At 37.4% G+C, this 23,174-nt stretch overlaps 1 protein-coding gene across 1 annotated transcript; it reads left to right on the top strand.

Annotated features, from left to right (window-relative positions):
- Positions 1-203: 203 nt before the first annotated feature.
- On the top strand, positions 204-4,103 carry LOC144997257 (putative prolyl 4-hydroxylase 4). Its single transcript, XM_078957123.1, has 7 exons — positions 204-460; positions 579-636; positions 879-983; positions 2,241-2,298; positions 2,549-2,724; positions 3,420-3,489; positions 3,570-4,103. The coding sequence occupies exons 1-7, from the start codon at positions 342-344 to the stop codon at positions 3,863-3,865; spliced, it is 882 nt and encodes a 293-aa protein (XP_078813249.1). The 5' UTR covers positions 204-341; the 3' UTR covers positions 3,866-4,103.
- Positions 4,104-23,174: the final 19,071 nt, after the last annotated feature.

Here is a 23,174-nt window from a genome sequence, read left to right as displayed (position 1 = left end):
TCCTGATCGGTCCTAAATAATTGAGTTTTTAATAATTTTTTTATATTAGATATTATTATAACACTTTTGAAAACTTGATATATTTGATAAAATTCAATAATTATATGATATAATTTTTTTTTTATTAGGCTTCCATTTATTTAGAATGGTGGGATTATGAAAAATTTGATTTATGGGATTTATTAAAAAAAAAAGATGTATATTGTAGAGCGAAGTAGTTGAATTTTGTTACAGCTTGGATCATGGTTCTTCATTTGACTTCGTGAAGCACAACTTCTATCGCAGATCTGTTGTGTTGTCTGTCAGAACAGAAATTGCAAACATATAGCTAAAAGTAACGAATGGCTACTCTTTTTCCTCTTCCCCTTCTACTGATTTCATTTTTGTTTATCGTATCCCGATCCTCAAGCTCCGCCATCGTCAATCCGTCTAAAGTCAAACAAGTTTCATGGAAACCCAGGTCAGTTTGATTTGATTACTTTCCCCAAGTTATTTGCACGCATCTTTGAGCTTTTTCGTTAAATTCAGAATCACCGGCTCAATTTATTTATTTTTGTTTCGTGATTTGATTTATGCAGGGCTTTCGTGTACGAGGGTTTTCTTACAGAAGAAGAATGCGATCACATGGTTTCCCTTGTGAGTGGCACTTGATTTCCTTTCTAGATTCAATTGCAACTTAGATTTGGCCATTAACGTAGCTCGAATTGAAACTAATAAGACAGAAAAACACAAACAGTTTGTTATTGATTACTTGTTTCTTCCGATTGATTTGTTATAGGAAAGATTATAGATGTTTGTGATTGCTATTACTCATTACAAGAACAGATAAGGGAGTAATTGAACTGAATTTGAGATTTTTGGGGATTGTTATGTAACAGGCCAAAACTGAGTTGAAGAGATCTGCAGTTGCAGATAATGTTTCTGGTAAGAGTAAGCTTAGTGACGTTCGAACAAGTTCTGGAATGTTTATCCACAAAAACAAGGTACTTCTATGAATCTTTTATACTTCTATTGCCAATTGATTCTCATTTTGAAACAACATTGGGATTTTAGTGAACATATGATCACCATTTACCACATGTGAATGTAAACAAGTGGTTTGTATTCAAATCATTATATATATCTTCATAAAAAGGGAAACTAATCATTTTTTTTTGGGGTGAACAAAGTATTGTAGAGGGTAAAATTCCTAAATTCTTGGTGTTTTAATTAGTGATTTGAGTATTCATAATGGGATTGAGAATATTGTTAGAGCACCAACATATAATGCAATGTTCTTATTAGTCTCTGGATTTACATTTATTGTTATATTGTTTCCAGTGTTTTAGTCTTAGCCAATTAGGTCTTTGTATTAAGGATTAAATGTTAATTTATGCAACAATATTTCACATTCTTCCCAATGTATGCAACAAAGTGTTTTTTTAATGAAAAAAAAACGTTAAAACGTTTCATTTTAGGACAAATAGATGCAATATTTTACTGGTAACCTACTTAACCATTTAAAACATTGCAGCATAATTCCTTTAGGTTGCTAAATTGGTAAAAATGTGAAGCCTTGTTTCATAAATTGGTAAATAAAATTGAAACGTTGTTGCATAAATTGGTAAAAAGGTAAAATGTTGCATAATAGCATTTATAAAATGAAAGATTCTTGCATATATTTGTCTTAACATGAAATGGATTTTTGTCAAGAAACCATTTTGTTGCATAAATTTGTAAAACTATGAAACATTGTTGCTTAAATGTGCATTTCACCCTTGTATTATTAACTTGCTCAAACCAAATTGTACCTTATACCATATGATTTTCACTTTCAGTAATATATTAATACAACTTTAGTTTAACTTTTTTCAATAAAATAGTAGATCCTTATATTATTATATCATTGATTTTTAATAAGAATTAAAGAGAAGACTTTTTCTAAACCTAACCTTTCATGATTAGAATGTAATAACAACTGAGAAATGAGGTTTAACAAGTAACAACTGGTGAGGATTGAGAACATTGCTGGAATACTTTTTCAAATTATAGAATTTTGATAAAACTAATTTGGCTAAAGAAATATGGCCAAATTCTCCTATGAATGCTTATGAGGCGAAGAAAATACAGTTTGGGTGAATTACAGAAATATCCCTTATTTACATAGTTATATATATATGTATGTCTAACTAAAGGCAAGGGTATGATGGGAATTACAAATATATTCTTGCCCTTTTAAATCCCGTTTGCACTTGATGTAGGATCCAATTGTTGCTGGCATAGAAGATAAAATTGCAACTTGGACCTTCCTACCAAAAGGTATGTTCCATTATGGGTGACACTTTATAATAAAGTTGAGGAGGGCATTCATGTCTTTTGCACACACAAGAGATGAGAGCAAATCCCTATCAGATCTTGCTCCATCTCACTTTTCTTGGCAGGACAAAAAAGTTGCAACTTTTGTCCCATTTACATCTTTCCTAGTCCTAATCTAATGCAAATCCCAAATGCATTGTTTATTTTCAAATTTATATGTAAATTTTAATTTTCGTATTTTTTTTTTCTTCAGAAAATGGAGAGGATATGCAAGTGTTAAGATATGAGCATGGCCAAAAGTATGACCCACATTTCGATTACTTCACTGACCCTGTAAATGTTGCACACGGTGGACACCGTATAGCAACCGTACTCATGTATCTTAGTGATGTTGAAGAAGGCGGTGAAACGGTTTTCCCATCTGCAGAGGTTAGTCCTTTTTTTTTTTTTTTTTTTTTTAATTCTTATTGTGGAAAAACTTATATTAGGCTTCATTTGCCACATAGGACAGATTGTACTGCTTTTGACATACATTGGACTGGTACTGTGCAACCGATGTCAATGGAACAAAAATTACAATTTTTTGTCCCACAGAAAAAGATGGGACATGGATTCGCACCCGATATCTTGTGTGTACAAAAGACTAAAATGCCCTCATCATCCTCATCATCGGAAATAGCCCAGGAAAGCTTGTCCAGTCTCATCCAGTCTTGTCAGGTGTAACAAAAGCACTGTGTTTGTTATATAGAACATCACTAGATAGGATGGGACTGGACAAGGTTTCAGGGTTATTTCTGATGATGAGGATGAGGAAGGCATTTTAGTCTTTTGTACACACGAGATATCGGGTGCGAATCCATGTCCCATCTTTTTCGGTGGGACAAAAATTGTAATTTTTGTTCCATTGACATCAGTTGCACAGTACTAGTCCAATGTATGTCAAACGCAGTACAATCTGTTTTGTCTTGTCCTACGTGACAAATGAAGCCTATCATAAGTTTTTTCCACGATAAAAAGTGAAAAAAAAAATTGTCCCATTGGCATCGATTCTAGTGTGTTGAATGTCAAACGCAGTACAACCTGTCATGTCATGTTTCAGCTGATAAAATTTAAAATCTTGACAGGAGGCTTCTCGTCACAAAACAACAAAACCAAATGACAATTTATCCGAATGTGCAAAGAAAGGAATCGCAGGTGAGCATATTATAATTATACCTTCTTTAATCTCCACTATGAAATCGAAATCTAAATTATTTTTTAAAAAAACCAAACAGTAAAACCCAAAAAAGGAGACGCGCTGCTGTTCTTCAGCCTCTACCCGACAGCCATCCCGGATGCCACCAGCTTCCATGGCGGCTGCCCGGTGCTCAAAGGGGAAAAATGGTCAGCCACGAAATGGATCCATGTTGACTCATTTGACAAGATTATTGATACTGGTGGAAATTGTAAAGATGCGAATGAAAACTGTGAGAGATGGGCTGCATTGGGAGAGTGCACTAAGAACAAAGAGTATATGGTTGGAACTCCTGAACTTCCTGGTTATTGCCGAAGAAGCTGCAAGCTTTGTTAACTTTTTTTTTTTTCCCACTGTATCTTGTAATTTTTGCTCTTAAATTTCTGATATATATACCTTTTTTTTTTTTTTTTTTTTTTAATTTTTTTTTTTATTTTGGTTGTGTTTTATTGCGGAGGGATGATCATTTTATGACTAAAAAGATGCGTATGAGGTCTTATGTGAGGTACATCACTTTTGTTATAAATTTAACAGATGTATTTTTTTTCATATGGGTAGTATACATTATTTGTTATATATTGTTATTAACGATAGAGAAATTGAAGTACTTTGTATGTTATGTCGATATTACGGGTTATATATTGCTGTTTTTCGATATAAGAAATTATGTAGTTATTGGGGAAATGTTGTAAAAGTCGTTTGGCGTTACTAGCTCGGTTGACTAAGAGTAGTGAGTATATTCGGGTATTCGGCGTAGGGAAGGAATTACTTTTATATAGTAAATTATAAATAAATAAAGAAATTTTAAGGAAATTGTACATATAACAAGTATCAGAAGTTCATTTAATCCTTAGTGTTTATTATTATTATTATTATTATTATTTATCCCATCGAATTAGTTGAACAATTTTAATAAATAACTAAATATATAATATATGTTAAATTAATTACTTAATAATTACGATTTAAAAAAAAAAAAAACAAAATTATCAAATTTGATCAAGTTAGAATCGATAAACCGAGTTGAACCAATATGCTCCAGTTTGACCATTTTGACCCGAGTTTGATCAACTCCGATTGTTTTGATGGTATTTTAAGAAAATCATTATGTTGCAAGTCTGAGTTAACCGACTTTTACAATACTGATTATTGTTAAAGAAACACAAGTACTTTACTCTCTCTCTCTCTCTCTCTATATATATATATATATATATATATATATATATATATATATATATATATATATATACACACACACACACGCCGTTTGCCCGCCCAAAGTGGCGGCGACGAATAGTTTCTTTCAAACAATTAGTTCCATTCGGAGACATGTTATATTTCTAAGAACACTTGAACCATTATCGATCGGTTTCACAAAAATAAAAAGTGCAATGCCAAAACCAAAAAATATTGTGGTGGTAGATTCCATGGAGGAAAAGGAAATGAAGATTTGAATTAGTCTCCAGTCAACTATATTTTATGCAAAAAATTAGGAAACTCCAATTTGAATGAGCTTTTAAATTTCAAACGATTTGTCGAAAATTGATGAAAATACTAATTTAATCCTTAAAAATAAGGAAATACTAATTTAAATGTGTTTTTTAATACTTGTATGCCTAGCATTATCATTTGTAAGATATATATATATAGATATATATATATATATATATATATATATATATATATATATATTATAATATTATTATATTAATAGTTGGTTGTACTTTAAATTTAAAGATTTAAACGTCTTAAAAAAATATTATTATTATATTGATTCTATTTATAAAAATAGTAAGATTTCTTTTATAAGGTAGTACGTGTGTGTATATATATATATATATATATATATATATATATAATAATAATAATAATAATAATAATAATAATAATAATAATAATAATAATAATAATTTAATACAGTCCATTTGCAGTTTAATACACAAAATTCACAACTTAATACAATGTATTTTACAATAATTCAAAAATTCAAAAAAATCAAATTCAAACTCTACCATCACCACCCATTACAACACGCTGCCACCAACCACGTGTGACACCGTTGCAACCATCATTCATTCCAAGTTGTGTGTATATAAAATCAAGCATTGACAGATTAATTACTACATTCATAGTTTAATAAATATATTAATTCACTTATTTAGAGTTTAATGCAAAACAACTATAAAACAACTACATTCTTACATATTTATACTACACAAAAAATAAATATATTTACAAGAAAATTAATACAAAATTCATACATAAATAATTTGTATTTTAACACAAAATTTATAATAAATTTGCAGCTTAATACAATTTACTGTTTCATACAATTAGTTCACAACTCAATAAAGTTAATTCAGATCTTAATACAATGAATTCACAATTTAATATACAAACTCCACCATTTAATATAATAAATTCACAATTTTATACACAAAATTCATATTTTAAAACATGTATTATACACAATTTAATAAAGTAAATTCACAGTTTAATTTAGTCTTTTCATAGCTTAATTTAGTCTATTTACAACTTCTTTTTCAACCAACAACATCGTAGAAGATAGAAGTAAAAGTATACAATATTATTTGGATAGTTAATTCATTTGTTCGCAATTTAACACAAAAAAATATATAAAAACTCACAATTTAATATAGTCAATTCACAGTTTCAATTCAGTCTATTTATAGTTTAATTTACAAGATTCACAACTTAATATACAAAAGTCACAACTTAACACAATATTTCATAGTTTTGCTTCTTCCTAACATCATCAAATACGAAACTCTTACCATGCTACAATAGTCATATATGGATTAAACAAAAAAACCACAGCTTAATATACTAGTTTTTTACAATTCAAAGTTTAAAATATTAGTTCACACACTCATTCACAGCTTAAAAGATTGTAACGACCAAAATTTTCAACAAAATTTAAACTTTTCAAAAACAACCCATTTTAATAATGTTATTACAAAAAGGTTTTCAATACATTTATTATCATCGTATTCCCAGAACCATAACATAAACCATAAACACGAGGAGCGGTACGATCATGCCTTCGCCTTGCCACGGTCTCCTGAAGAACCTGAAAAACATTAAACCACAACTGTAAGCCCGAAAGCTTAGTGAGATACCCCCAAAATATCAACCACATATACGCCCTTCCAGGCTACGACCTTCCGGTCCAAATCATAATGCCTTCTGGCCCATAACACAGTGTCTTCCGACCCATAACATAAATAGCATACATAACATAACAGAACATAGAACAGTCATGCATATCGGGTCTACAATGTGACTGGTCTGCCGTATCGGGCCTTCAGTCCACCGGGTCCACCCTCCGAGTCTAGTCATGTCCTTCGAGTCTGCAGTGTGGTTGGTCCGGCCGCACCGGGCCTTCAACCCACCTGGTCCACTCTCTGAGTCTACAATATGACTGGTCCGCCCACATCGGGCCTTCAGTCGGCCTGGTCCACTCTCCGAGCCTCGGCACGTCTGGTCCGCCCTCGTGGGGCCTACAACCTATCCGGACCGCTCTCTGGGCCTTCGGAACAACTGGTTTGTCCTGGGTATCTTGGCCTACAGCACAAAGCAGGACCGCCTCAACCCAACTCCAGTCCAAACAACCATGTGCACATAACATACAAGCATATAACAGTTCATAGTCAGCAAACCGATCAAGCAGATCACATAACAGATCATCATCCTAACCGGGATACCGACCTAACCGGTCACTAGCATAGCATCACCCTACATATCAAAGCAATAACATAACAACAAATACCCGAATCTCAATTTGATAAAGGGCCGACCTTGGTGCCTTAGACCCTATCGATATAGTGACGATAACTCACCTTGCACTGCCGAAACTCTGAAGTGAAGAGTAGATTCTCGAATCACCAACTCACCGCAAATCCCGAACTAGCCAGCATAACAAAATAAACATTAGGCCAAGCATACATCCACTTATCAAGCCAAGACCAAAGTCCAAGTCTTATACAAAGTCCAATATTGGCCCAATTTACCAAATTGGGCCCACCTCACCAAATGGGCCTAGATCCAATATCCATAACAATAATTGGGCCCAAAATACTCTATCCATAAATTCCCAGTCATGACCCATAAACCAACAACCCAAAAACAACCCAAACTCCAAGGCCCAACATGGAAGTCTACTTAGGGGGAGTACGCTGGGCATACCCTTCTTGGTACGTGGGGCGTACACTCTTATTCGCAATTGGGGATCGGGGCTCTGGCCCGCTACGCGGGGCGTACTCAGGTGTTACGCGAGGCGTAACACCGCTACTCATTAAGTTCTTATAACTTATTAATGGCTTAAGCTCTTAAGCCCAAACTTCAGTTCCTTAGGCCAAATATGCCTAAGATTCATAAAGTCTCAAACTTTATCACTTGGGACGTCCATAAGTTCTTAATCCAAGGTCTTAATCCATTAAGACCTATATATCTCACACATGGAACAACTACAGCCCTTGGGACCTCATTTTTCTCACTCAAGACCTCTCCAAAGGTCTGAAAGGACAGATAATCTCAGCCAACACAAAGCATGAATCAAGATGAGAACTTTGGGACAAGAAAGACGCTAAAAACTTCATAACACTTAGATCTATGCAAAATAAATGGCAAGCAAGAAGCTTTATACCTCAAACAAGCTCAAAAGGATGGTATCTCTTCAGATCTACAAGCTCCAATCGTTCCTCTTCTTCTTTGACAACTTCTCCTTTCTTCTTCTAGCCTTTCTTTTGCCAAAATGAGCTTTCCAAGGTCAAACACACCCAATAATGGAGGGAATACGGGTTTCTAGGGTTTCTGAGGTTAAGGATGAGCTTATGGAGGCTAGGGTATAAACCAACATGTTCCTTATATAGTGGTGGCTCTTAAATTAGGGTTTGGGGTTTCTGAGAGTACGCTGGGCGTACCTCTAGTACGCTAGGCGTACTCACCCGGCCACCCCACACCTTTCTTTCCCCATTACACTGGGCGTACCCAGCCAACTTCAAGCATGCATTCCATGCATGCATGGGACCTTTTCCACTTATTCCACAAAGAGCTATAAACAATAATCATCTTCAAAACGCTGCAACTCCTCTACTTTAAACCCACTCCCAAATAACTTTACATTCATATGAGGGTGACCAGAAGCCCAATGCTTCTAACAACATACGCTAGCCCGAAACCTTCTCGGATGAAACCCATTTCCCGAAAAAGGACCAGCATTATCCTTCCTCTTAAATCTCAGGGACTCATAATTAAACATTTTAAGAACGGGGTGTTACAATTCTCCCCCACTTAAATTAGGCTTCATCCTCGAAGCCTGCGACAACTCTTCTCCATAACTACCCCCGCAATGTACCGCCTGGCATTCACCGGGCCAGGTTCCTCAAGACTCGACCATCGAAATCCGAAACCCAACTTTACCTTTCTTGCTGACAGGATGACACATGCTTTAGCCTCAGAGCAACTCCCACGAGTTCTCCACCGCAATCTCATAACCACACTGAACTGGCTCTAGTGTCCTCGGTTAGGAAAAACCCGATACACTGATGACACTTCCAAACATCCTTCCGGATGAATTTTCACCACATAAAACAAAATCTATCTGGAAATCCGAGATTCCATCCATGCATTCCTGTCGAGCCTCAGCAACCATCCAACCCGGATGTGATCCCATACCATTGCCGCAATCACGCTGCTCAAAGACCATAATTGGACCACTCCAATCATAACCCTGCGCTGCTACTTCCACTTCCGTGAATTTACACTCCCTTATAGCATAACCGCTATCCACGCAACACACATGTCCTGAATCTGCTCGCAAGGACTCTCGAGTCCATGCACTACCTCCACCAATCAAGATCAATACTCGGGGCCAGACCTTCTAATGCTAACACATCACAACATACTCAACCCATTTCCTCGAACCGATCCAATAATACCTGTAGAGTCTTCAGCATGACTGGACCACCTTACCAGGCCTTCAGCCAATCTGGACCACTCTCAAAACCTTCAGCCAATCTGGACCGCCCTCCAGGGCCTTCAGTCTGGCTGGACCATCCCCCGAGCCTTCGTCCTGACTGGTACGCCTACCGGCCTTCAGTCTATCCGGACCGCTCGACTAGCATTCATCACTCCGAGTTATCTCTCCGGGAAATCCTCTCATGCATACTGTTCTAGCCTTCTAGGGGTTCCGAACTCTATCTCCATCATACATACTCGATCTCGGCCTGATCCCAGGCCCTCCACAATCAATGCCATAGGTCTGTATCCCGCCCCGTACGCCTGCTACTCACCCATACCAGCCTGCTCTCGGCTGACAGAAATACCGTTGAATCCCAAGCAGCTAAACAATCTCTCAAGCCTATCGACCATCTGGAGAATTTCCAATTCTCCCCTACTTAGGGCACCGACTATCAACCACCGGTCGCTATCACCGACCTCCCAAAACAACCTTGCTCAAAACCCAACACTTACACGCGGACTGGTTCCCACTAGCACTAGCAACCTTCACAAAATCACATTTCCACACTGATCATCCCGCTCGAAAGAAACTCAATCTTTAGCTAACCACTCCTCAGACTGCAGATGCTACCCGGCATTCAAACCAACGCCATATTTCCACTAATAACCCTCACGAATGATAACCAACGAAAACCCGAAACGCTAACCCATAACCATACCAAACCCTCAAGGAACAACGGATACCAGAACGAAAAAACCACACGATGAAACTAGCAGATAACAATACACCACAATAATCACAAGATAACAAGATATCAAGAAAGCAACATACCTGCAGCTGCGTCCGACATTGCTCTGACCTCCTCTGCTGAAAGCTGAAAAGCACGACCCTGAGCCCTTGGGGGCTCCGCTCCACCCTAACCTCCACTTGTGATCCTCAAAGTGGCCGGTGCTGGAGCCTGCACCGAACCTGCAGCAAGCTGTGGACAGTTGACCCTCAAGTGGCCAACCTGATGACAATGATAACAAATCCTCAAATCCCGTCCCGGGACTGCCTGCCGACAATCTCTCGCATAGTGCCCCTACTTTCCGCACTTGCGGCATGCACCACCGGACCTACAAACTCCGGTGTGACCTCTCCCACACTTCCCACAAACGTGGCTGCTCTGATCTCCCACCCTGAAATCAACGGTCTTGGACCGTTTCGGTGCCGGTTGCAACTGCACCGGAGCTTGCCTCAGCTCACACAACTATAACTCAATCTCTAACTCACACCGCCTGGCGGCTTCCTGCAACTCCAACAAAGTCTCGCACCTCTGCACGGACACAAACTGTCTGATATCTCTCTTCAGAATACTCAGATATCGGGACATCTAAGCTTGCTACGAAGTGAACTCAGGGAAAAACATTGCCCTTTCAGTAAACATCCTGGTGATCTCCGTCACCGACTCCGAATCCTGCTTCAGCTCAAGGAACTCCTGAGCCAACCTCTCCCACTCGACCTGCGGAACATAACGAGTGCTAAACATCTCTCTGTACTGATCCCATGAAACCGCAGCCCTCTGCGCATCCGAGTATGACCCCGTGGTCAATCTCCAGCAATCCTTTGCCCCGAACCTTAACAGGTTCATAGCACACCTCACCCTCTGATCAGCAGGGCATGAACACGTGAAGAAACACCCCTCCACATCAGATAACCATCTCATAGCAACGATCGGGTCCTGAACTCCATCAAAGGTGGGAGGCTTCGTATTATCGAAGTCCCGATACTGAAAACCTCTACCAGCTCCTCCCCCTGCCACTGCTATAGCCGATGTAGCCGCCGCGGCAGCCGTCTCAGTGAGAGCCGCATAGCGCTCATCAAAATACTCCACCATGGCGGTCTTGATCGACCTAAACAGTTCCGGCAGCTCGGCCCGGAACAACGCAGCAACCTTATCAGGCAAGATCTCACGAATCCTCGCATCTAACTCACACGTGCTCATCTGTCCGATAACCTCGGGCGGTACTGACCCGCCCGGAACTCCCTCTCCTACTCCCGATCCTGACCCGGATCCACTCCCAGCATGCCTCGAAATCTCCATACTGAAAATAAACCACAAAATCTCAGACACTTCCCACTACCTCGGGGACCAACTCTTAACCCAACCCTATAGGTCATGGTTTCCCTGATACGCATATGGGTCTTGTTATTTCAGTAGTACGGGCCCATACTACCTTCCACACCTACCCATATTTGTATGAAGTACTACCACAACACCCTAGTGACAAATATATATAGCAAGCGCTCAATCCTCACTCCTAGAGGAACACTGGAAATCTCATACAGAGGGAAACCTTAGGCTAGCAGGCATCATAAAACAGACAACATTATCATGAAATCCTGAAGATCCCTAGCCTAGTACTAGCATGATGTTCTATCAAAGCTCGAAAACAAATATCATGTATGGTATTTTGGGGTTACTTACTAGCTCCGGCTGATCGTACCTCCGCATCCTCTTTCTACTTAATTTGAAAACCATTTTAAATTCTCTTTTAAAAACTCTCCTTGATTTGAGACTGGATTCACACGAATGTTCCTCCAATTCACTCAAACCAAGGCTCTGATACCAACTTGTAACGACCAAAAATTTCAACAAAATTTAAAATTTTCAAAAACAACCCATTTTAATAATGTTATTAGAAAAAGGTTTTCAATACATTTATTATTAGAGTATTCCCAGAACCATAACATAAACCATAAACACGAGGAGCGGTACGATCATGCCTTCGCCTTGCCACGGTCTCCTGAAGAACCTGAAAAACATTAAACCACAACTGTAAGCCCGAAAGCTTAGTGAGATACCCCCAAAATACCAACCACATATACGCCCTTCCAGGCTACGACCTTTCGGTCCAAATCATAATGCCTTCTGGCCCATAACATAGTGTCTTCCGGCCCATAACATAAATAGCATACATAACATAACAGAACATAGAAAAGTCATGCATATCGGGTCTACTATGTGACTGGTCCGCCGTATCGGGCCTTCAGTCCACCGGGTCCACCCTCCGAGTCTAGTCATGTCCTTCGAGTCTGTAGTGTGGTTGGTCTGCCCGCACCGGGCCTTCAACCTACCTGGTCCACTCTCTGAGTCTACAGTATGACTAGTCCACCCGTATCGGGCCTTCAGTCGGCCTGGTCCACTCTCCGAGCCTCAGCATGTCTAGTCCGCCCTCGTGGGGCCTACAGTCTATCCGGATCACTCGCTGGGCCTTCGGAACAACCGGTCCGTCCTGGGTATCTTGGCCTACAACACAAAGCAGGACCACCTCAACCCAACTCCAGTCCAAACAACCATGTGCACATAACATACAATCATATAACAGTTCATAGTCAGCAAACCGATCAAGCAGATCACATAACATATCATCATCCTAACCAGGATACCGACCTAACCGGCCACTAGCATAGCATCACCCTACATATCAGGAAACCGACCTTAACCGGGTCTCTAACATATACCATCCTAGCTACCAGGATGCAGACATATCAAAGCAATAACATAACAACAAATACCCGAATCTCAATCTGATAAAGGGCCGACCTTGGTGCGTTAGACCCTGTCGATATAATGAGGATAACTCACCTCGCGTTGCCGAAACTCTGAAGTGAAGAGCAGATTCTCGAATCACCAACTCACCGCAAATCCCGAACTAGCCATCATAACAAAATAAACATTAGGCCAAGCATACATCCACTTATCAAGCCAAGACCAAAGTCCAAGTCTTATACAAAGTCCAATATTGGCCCAATTTACCAAATTGGGCCCACTTCACCAAATGGTCCTAGATCCAATATCCATAACAATAATTGGGCCCAAAATACTCTATCCATAAATTCCCAGTCATGGCCCATAAACCAACAACCCAAACTCCAAGGCCCAACATAGAAGTCTACTCAGGGGGAGTACGTTGTGCAGACCCTTCTTGGTACGCGGGGCGTACACCCTTATTCGCAATTGGGGATCGCGGCTATGGCTTGCTACGCGGGGCGTACTCAGGTGTTACACGGGGCGTAACTGCGCTACTCATTAAGTTCTTATAACTTCTTAATGGCTTAAGCTCTTAAGCCCAAACTTTAGATCCTTAGGCCAAATATGCATAAGATTCATAGACTCTCAAACTTTATCACTTGGGACTTCCATAAGCTCTTAATCCATTAAGACCTATATATCTCACACATGGAACAACTACAACCCTTGGGACCTCATTTTTCTCACTCAAGACCTCTCCAAAGGTCTGAAAGGACAATTAATCTCGGCCAACACAAAGCATGAATCAAGATGAGAACTTTAGGACAAGAAAGATGCTAAAAACTTCACAACACTTAGATCTATGCAAAATAAATGGCAAGCAAGAAGCTTTATACCTCAAACAAGCTCTAAAGGATGGTATCTCTTCAGATCTACAAGCTCCAATCGTTCCTCTTCTTCTTTGACAACTTCTCCTTTCTCCTTCTAGCCTTTCTTTTGCCAAAATGAGCTTTCCAAGGTCAAACACACCCAATAATGGAGGGAATACGGGTTTCTAGGGTTTCTGCAGTTAAGGATGAGCTTATGGAGGCTAGGGTATGAACCAACATGTTCCTTATATAGTGGTGGCTCTTAAATTAGAGTTTGGGGTTTCTGAGAGTACGCTGGGCGTACCCACCCGGCCACCCTACACCTTTCTTTCCCCATTACGCTGGGCGTACGTCCAGCTTACACTGGGCGTACCCAGCCAACTTCAAGCATGCATGCCATGCATGCATGGGACCTTTTCCGCTTATTCCACAAAGAGCTATAAACAATAATCATCTTCAAAACGTTGCAACTCCTCTACTCTAAACCCGCTCCCAAATAACTTTACATTCATATGAGGGTGACGAGAAGCCCAATGCTTCTAACAACATACGCCAGCCCGAAACCTTCTCGGATGAAACCCATTTCCCAAAAAAGGACCAGAATTACCCTTCCTCTTAAATCTCAGGGACTCATAATTAAACATTTTAAGAACGGGGTGTTACAAAGATTAGTTCAAACATCCATTCATAACTTAATAGATTAGTTCAAATACTCATTTACATTATTCACAACTTAAGACATAAATCCTTATCATTAAGGCATTTCATCAAGCACCTTATGTGCATGTTGTTTTAAGAAACCAGTTTTCAGAAATAAAAAATATAGAGCAAAGAAAGGAGGTGCCAATGGTAAAACCACCACTATCCACCGACAGAAGGCGAGTTCTTGTTAAAAAATAACCAAATCTTAGCATAAAACATCAGAAGGTGGTTGAACCACCACCAACTACCAGAGAAGGCAAGTTTTTGTCATTTCTCGTTAGCTCTTACCACAACAACACTTTTTGGCTTCAGATTTGCTTCGGTGTAGTAATCTGCCGAAAAAACTTGACGATGCATAAACGACATGTCTGGAAGAAGGTGGAGACGAAGCAAATTTGAAGGGATAAGTGGATCCCCACCATAACTTCATAGATCTAAAGTGGAAAATCATATATCTAGAGACAAATATCATAGATATGAGACAGAAATCAAAGATCTGGAATTGGTCGAAGTTTGTACATATGATGATGGTGGTTCACCGATGGTAGGAGACGTCAAAGGTAGTGGCATGGCGGTGGACGATAGATCTGAAGCTAAAACACCTTCATTAGGTCGTTTTTAGTGGTGGTTCCAGATCTAAAGAGAAACATTTCTGACTCGCCATTCCTGGGGAAGTTGTACAACCGACGACAATGTTCGTCGATAGTGATGGTGACGATATCAGATCTGAAGAAACCGTACCAAAAACAACATATCTAATCAGATTAGAGTAACGTCGGAAAATCTAGATCTGGAAGTGTTAGTTTGTCACTCCCCAAACCGGAGAAACGACGGAAACGTTCGGAGGTTGGGTGACTTCATCTTGTAATATTATCACAGTGTATATAATTGAAACAAGACATCATCATCATCACACATACAATAATACAACAATATTGGGTTTACATCATTGTAATTGTTTACAAAAGTTACAACCCAAAAATATAAGGTTTATAATAGCAACAAAATGCAACAAAATCCACATGTTCTCAATGTCCACCTGCTTAACGATTTTTTGAGAATACAAGTTATTTGGAAAACGTCAACATATATAATGTTGGTGAGTTCATAAGAATGTTTGAATGAAAAGTTTTGTATTCCTTTGTAAACACTAGAAAATCTGATATTTTTTGTAAAATGGTTTGAAAGTTTTGTGTCCAACCTTGTATTAATGCATGTGTGTTTCGGTTTGAAAACGTATAAAGTGAGTATTCCAGAAATTCCTATGTTTTCTGTTGTAAGTAGAAGGTTTTGTATATCTGTATGTTTTCCTAGAAAATACGATATTTTCTGACTTTAAAAATGTTGTAGTCTTAAAACCCTAAGACCAAGTATCAGTGTATGTATGCTTTTGTATCATCAAAATGGTATATGTGTTCCGTAAATTTATAATGGAGTTATTCTCTACGTGATTCGTTATAACCATACTTGATAATGACTGATCCGCTTGTCATGATGTTTTTCAAGCACCGACTTGTTTAAGGTAAGGTTTGTCACCCTAGACTGGCCTAGTCTAACTGTCTCAAACAGCTCGGGTGTGGGGTGTTAACCCCGTATAGATCTATACACAAACTCCCGCTCTCCCTCCAGGAGACTCTGGTTATAACTACCGGCTACAGTTGTACACTCGATAGGTGTCAATCGAAATGTCTCACAAGAGCCTTGACTGAATTTATGCAAATATTTAATTGCATAGTGTATATTGTTTCCGTGTATGTTTTAAGTTTACAAAGCCCAACAAGTATGTATGTGAATGTACGAGGCCCAACAAGCATGTAAATGGGCCACAAAGGCCCAAACAACATGCAATGTATATTCCAGGCCCAATAAACATGCAGTGTGTGTTCCAGGCCTACTTAAACATGCAAATGGGTCGCTAAGGTCCAATAAACATGTAAGGTATATTCTGACCCAATTAAAAGTGTAAGTGGCATATTTGTTTCGTTTGATATTACGTTGATCATTAAAGCTCAGTTGTTTACCAAAAAGACATAAAAAACCCATTTTTTGTGAAAAGATATTTATGGTCCATAAAATACAAAATTTACAATTAAGGCACATTTTGGTAAAAATGACACTTTAGGTCCCTTAGACCAAAAGTTTACCTTTAAGGGCTTGTATAAAATAAAATAACATTTTTAGCCAAATTTTGTCAAGAGTAACATTTTTCGGCCCAATTTTATGAAAATTTACATTTTCGGCCCAAACGCATATAAATTATCTTTTCGGCCTAGGTTTAATAAAATTGTCACTTTCAGCCCATAAATCCGAAAAATAACATTTTTGGCTCAAATTTGTACAAAATGACACTCAAACCCACAAAAGTCCAAAAATTTAGAAACTTAGCCCAAAAACTGTGAAATCCCAATATGAGGCCCATTTGTGAAAATTTACACTTTTAGCCTTTTAAAATCATAAATACCATAAAGATCCATATTTATTCAAAATAAATTCTTTTTGGTCCCTTCAAAACCGTGAGTTATATAATAACTTCACTTTTTGATTATTTTATCATTTTTGGCCCTCTTATGTGATTTTCTTAGTTTTAAACAACCTTGAAATATTTTAAACCTTTTCTTTGCATAATAAGTTGTATCTTATGTTCTACAAATATCATCATATTTTAGCATATTTTCGAGTTTATGAAGTTTATCACACATAATAACAACTTATATCATGAAAAACACACATAATCATGCATATACTCATAGATCTACACAAAACAACTTGTATTCTCCCCAAAAACAAAGTAAAACTGAAAATAAGGGGTATGAACTCACCTTGGTTTGCTGAATTCGAGTTTTAAAGAAGATGGGAGGAGTTTTCAACCTAGCTCACTTCTTTGAAGAGATCTTTGATTTTTAAGAGATTTTATGAGCATGGATCATGAAATAGAGTGTTAAGGAGTGAAGGATTATAATAAAATGAAGTTAATCATCTTGCTTAGAGAATAGCTTACCCAAAAGTGATGACCTTTGATGAAGTGTTCTTGATCACCCACAGAACCATACACGAAAATTTGGAAGAATGGAGGGATTTTTCTTGAAGTTCTAGAGAGAATTTCTAGTGATTTGAAAATGGAAAATGAAGGTGGTGATGGGGTTTTTTTGGCCGAGAGATAGAAGAAGAAGAAGAAAGAGAGTGGAATGGGTATTACATTGAGGATTAGGGACTAATCCTAGAAGTATGTGGTGTAAATTTAGCATGGATATCCATTAAACAAACATGAGCTATGAAGCCTTAATCCATTCATTTGATTTCTTGTTTTTTTTTTTAAGGCCGAGAATGGGGGATAAAAATAAGAAAGAAAGAAAGTTTGGGATAATTTTGAACATACTCGAAATTTATATGGTCCAATATGGAAGTTTTCGGCCCATTGAGCCCATATGAGGGTTTATAACCCAAAAAGCTCATGAAAACAAAGTGAGTCATTTTAGGCCCAACATGGCCCAAAATGCTATGGTTTAATGAATGTAGGTCCATTTAGAGCCCAATTGCGGTTCTTGACCCAAAATAACCAAATTGAGAGTTTACTGGCGCATTAGGCCCAATAAGGGGATCCCGGTCCATTCTGAGTTTGAACCGGGACATTAGGGTTACAAACTCACATTTGAATGTGTGAAATGTGTTGAATTGGGTTTTAGACTTCACGAGTGAGTTTTGATTCAAATGATTGTTTTTGGAATGAGCGTTTGTACATAACATCAGCTTAGATTACAAGTTACACAAGAGTTGATTACATGAAGACAAAATTTCCTAGCCAAAAATGCTAGTTGTGACATTGTTGAAAATCTGTAAGGTGAGTTGCACTTACTACGGTTGTTAATTTTAACTTATATTTATGTTCATTATCATTATTATGAACCTATAAATAAGATTTATCAATAATTCCAATCAAAATATTGATCGATCTACTTACATGAATGATGTCTTGGCTAGATATGGTGAGGCGTTAAAGTGGATTTTTCAAACAATATACTCAATATATCAAAAGGAACCTACCTCCAATATGATCTTACATGGTCATTCCTTATTTGATAGAACTCGGTATTCTTTGGGATTTGTGAAGAATCTAGAAGTATTTATTATAACATTATAAATACGAACGAATACTAAAATGTAGTAATATTCGTATTTAGGTCGTTTAAAAGGGAAAAGTTGAAGTGTTAGTCGAGGAGCTAACTTTCCCCATGAATCTTCCACCTCAATCAATTGAGTGCGTAGTTATTTGAATGAGTATGATTTGAATAAGTATTGAATAATTAAAAGATTAAGTTTGTGTTGAAAGTTTGTTATTTGTATTTTATGCTGACAGTATATTTTATATTTGAATTAAATGCATGTGATCTGGTTATATTTGTTAACTATATATTTGATAATACTGCATAACACTCTGTACGAGCCATATATGATTATATAAATTCGAAAAGTATTTTTAGTTATACCACGTGACAACCTTATTACAAGTATTATTATTTAAAAAGATTTAAGGTATAGCGTATGCTTAACAGTTGAATTATGTGCTGAATATAAATACCTGTAAGATGAAAAGTATTTCATGAAATAGGAAAAAGATTTTCGAAGTTAACTACATGCATTTTAGTCTTGTCTAGTGATAAAGTAAGACTTATAAAGAATGCTTAGTTCGAAGTAAGTTGAATTAGTGCTTAATTATACCTTATGCTGTAATGATATTGCATTTATAGGAAATTCATATTGAGAGTTAACTATTTATGTTATAGTCTGGGCCATCTATAAACTAAGACTTACAAGGGAAGTTGAATTCAAAGTAAGTTGAATAAATAGGTAGTATATACAAGGGATGTATTCGATATTGGAACGAAAAATAGAGCTTTGTTCTATAGCATTACCACGTGTTAGGGTACGGTTTACATACTAGAGTTATTTGATAAGTTAGATATTGGGTAGTCTCAATTTTGGGGTGTGTGTGAGATTAGAACGGAGAGGAGATTTCTGTTTCCGTGCCACTATTTCGATTCCGGGTTCAGGTTCTATACAAGTTATCTACCGAAGTAAGATGATGACCACTGACCATTCTAGACAGTCTGGTGGACCACTTGCAAACTCATTACTTGTAGGTGTTAATGAATCATACAATCTAGGAGAAAGGAGTGTGTGTTTATATGTTGTACTTCATTCCCCCTCATGTTTACCTTTTATGAATTACACTGGCTAAAGAATCCCCTAGATGTGTAGTGAAACAATTGCTTTAAATGATTCGTCAGATATGGTGATTCTTCCAGATAATCGTTGATTAGGATTAATGAAATCCGATTTGGTAGGCTAGGTATGGGTACGTTGTTTTATAAATATGTTCGTTGGATTATATAACTATAGTTTATGGTAATTTTTGGTTTTGTAGGTTTATTGATTATGGATTATTTTCATCATAACATTGTGGGATTGAAAACTCTATTTATCTCACCTGGTTTTCCAACCCAACCTACTCAATTTATATGCATTACAAGTAGCGGTGTTAAGGTTTTTGGAACTTGAATATGATGTTGAGTGATTAAAGAGAAGACTTGCAATACTTTTCAGGACCGTTACATCTTTACGATGTAACCTATGTTGTGTATTGATTATGACATACTTAGGGTTTTGATATTTTGAAAAAAATCATTTGTACTCAAAATGTTCTAATATGTCGGGATTTTCTGCAAACAAAGATATTATGATTTTTAAAGGGCAAAGAAAAGTTTTTTTCGGTTATGGAAAATAGGGGGTGTTGCATCTTAAATGGAGAAGCACTAAGAACTCTATTTCTTCACAATACCTTGCGAGAGAGAGGAGAGGGGAAAAACTAGCAATGTTACATTGTTAGAATATATCATTTCATAATGATTATTGAGCATATAGATCCTTCATGAAGATAATAAACAATTGCCATGACGTGTCAAAAGATTAAATGGTACAATTTCTTTTTAATTGTTTTCAATTGACAATATACAGTAGTATAGCAAATAACCAATAGTCGATGATTTAAAGTTGGCATTTAAACGACCATTCCAACAACAATCCCTTGACCAAAATAGAACCAATAAAATGTTGATTGCTTAAAACATGAGAAAATGAAAGTTTTTTACCTTAAGATAGAAAAGAAAAATAAGGTTGCTTTTGTAAATAGAAAATTTTGCAAATTCAACATTTTATTTATTCTAGTCAAGAGAGGTTGATTACCTTAAATGAGAAAATAATCAAAAAATTTATATCTTGCTATGGCATTAGACTTTTTTTTTAAAAAAATAGAGAAAACTACATGATTTTTCCATTATTCAAATGTCGAATTTAATGTTTAGTCATTATTTTTAAAAATAATTCAGATTGTCATTTGTTTGGTTTAAACTTGCATTCTTCATCCTTAAAAATGGTTTTATTGTGATTTTAGGTTGTTCCATATCTGAAGTGACCATAATACCTTTGTCCATCTATTTTTCAATCAATCTAATATTATTTATTATTATTTGTAATTTAAAAAGGAAATAGGCTCCACTCCCACCATTCCCATCACCATTTACTCTTACCTCACCCCACCCTACCCTATCGACTCCCTTCACTTTAACCTAAGAACATATAGTATATTTCCCTATGTGTCTCTCACTTCCCCATCTCCTCTCTAAAACTGAATAATCACCAACATCATCTTCCTACGATGACCTGTACTTCTGACATCATCTTCCTCTGGCGACCAACACCTCACCGACGTCATTTTCCTTCGATAAGCATCAGCAAACCACTTCTTTCCTTTCTGAAACAATGAACCTAACCATCTAATCTTTCTTCTCTCAACTCCGACAAACACCACACACCACCATCACCTCCCACCACCCTCACCCCATACATTCATCCCTCCATTTCAAAAAAACCTTAAATTTACATTTTCTAGAATAACCCTAAATCCATAAATCACAGAACTTGAACATCGTCCATAACCGTTAGAAAAAGGGCTACCCACCACAATATTTAGTATCACAACTATACGGTGACTCATATATGAACCTCATTGTCTCATATATATTGTAAACCTTGTTCCTTGATCTGTTGGTGGGTGATTTAGTATTTATTCGATATAGCGAGCGAAAGAGAGGAAATGTGTGGTCGCAAACAGAGTTTCATATATGAAGAGAATGTTATAGATCTAACTTCATGAGTGTAGATCCCTTTCATCGTTTCTTCATGGTTATCATAGTAACACGTTATTCTTCACTTTGATTGGAGAGAGAGGGAAAACAGGGAAAGGGTTATTAGGGGAATGGAAAAGGTTTTGGGTTTTATTGGAAATAATATATAGCATGTTGTATGTTTATGTGTGTATAGCTCGTTAAACAATGGGGACAGAGTAGTCTTCAATTGTTGGGATTTAATCTAGGAGCTGATATTGAAGCCAAAAAAGGTGAGTGGTGGTGGTGCGGGAAAAGGTCTGTGACAACCCGAAATTTCCATTCTTTACAAACCATATAAAGTCAATAGAAGTTAGAACAGTTACAGTGAATTTCCAGACTTTTGGGTATAAGTTTGAGTATTTCAGGATTTCCACTTAAGGAGATATTAGGAGAGTGGATGCACTAGGGTTTTGTGCAACTCTGTAATTCCAAAGCTCGTTGATATTAGAATTCAATGTCTGAATAAAAATATTTTCTACCAAAACTCCCAGGACGATATATAGGATTCTGAACCATATTTATTCATTAGTTACATTTCCGACTAGAGAAAAGCCATTTTCTCTCTCACGGATCTTCGGGTTTTCATCCCAAATCGTGAGTACTTCTATCTAGCTGTATTATATAGCTTAGATTGTGTTTAATAACATAAAAATCATATCAAAACAGCAAGATTTGAGAGTTTACCGCCCAAGAACACCTTGGGGAGTAAACTCTTTTATAAGGGCCAAAGTGTGCCCAATGTCCCTCCAAACCTTGGAGCTGAACCTAGAAACTACCCATGGCTTCTTTAGACATCAAAAACATTAAGAATCAAGGGCTAAAAGTGAGTTCACGGCCAAGGATGTTCTTGGGCCGTGAACTCCATTTTAAGTTGCCAAAATGCCCTAAATGCCTTCATTGAGCCAAGAGACTAGCATAGCACATTACCTTGATGTGTCTAGGACCCAAAACAATCAAAATACCAACACCCATAGTTATTCACAACCGCAAACACATGACCAAATGGTCCATGCGCCGAAAACTCAAGTTAGGGGTGTTTTGATGCCACAAACACTTCCTAAGGCTTAGGCTTGAATTTAGAATGCTTCCTTATTACCTTTAGGACCCTCATAAATATAAATGGCCATGAGTTTATAGCAGTAAACTCTTAAGGGCCCTGAACTCCTCAAAAACTCCAAACAATAAGGCCAAAATGTGCTTTAATCACTCCTAAAGCCTTGGACAATTGCCTTGATTTATTCTTAGTTATATTAGGGACTTGAAATTACCAAAAAACACCCTTCCATGGGAGATTATGATTGTAATCTCCAAGGGGTTTGGTCCTAAGGCCGTGAACATTAAGCAAGGCCATTTT

The sequence above is a fragment of the Lactuca saligna genome, chromosome 5 (genome assembly GCF_052625555.1).
Source record: "Lactuca saligna cultivar CGN05327 chromosome 5, ASM5262555v1, whole genome shotgun sequence".
Classification (NCBI taxonomy): domain Eukaryota; kingdom Viridiplantae; phylum Streptophyta; class Magnoliopsida; order Asterales; family Asteraceae; genus Lactuca; species Lactuca saligna.
This window is presented reverse-complemented; position numbering and strand designations above follow the sequence as displayed.

Coding starts and splice junctions, on each gene's coding strand:
- LOC144997257 (XM_078957123.1), top strand. CDS start 342: ATGGCTACTCTTTTTCCTCTTCCCCTTCTACTGATTTCATTTTTGTTT. Junction 637..878: donor GCGATCACATGGTTTCCCTT/GTGAGTGGCACT, acceptor GTTATGTAACAG/GCCAAAACTGAGTTGAAGAG. Junction 2,299..2,548: donor TTGGACCTTCCTACCAAAAG/GTATGTTCCATT, acceptor TTTTTTCTTCAG/AAAATGGAGAGGATATGCAA.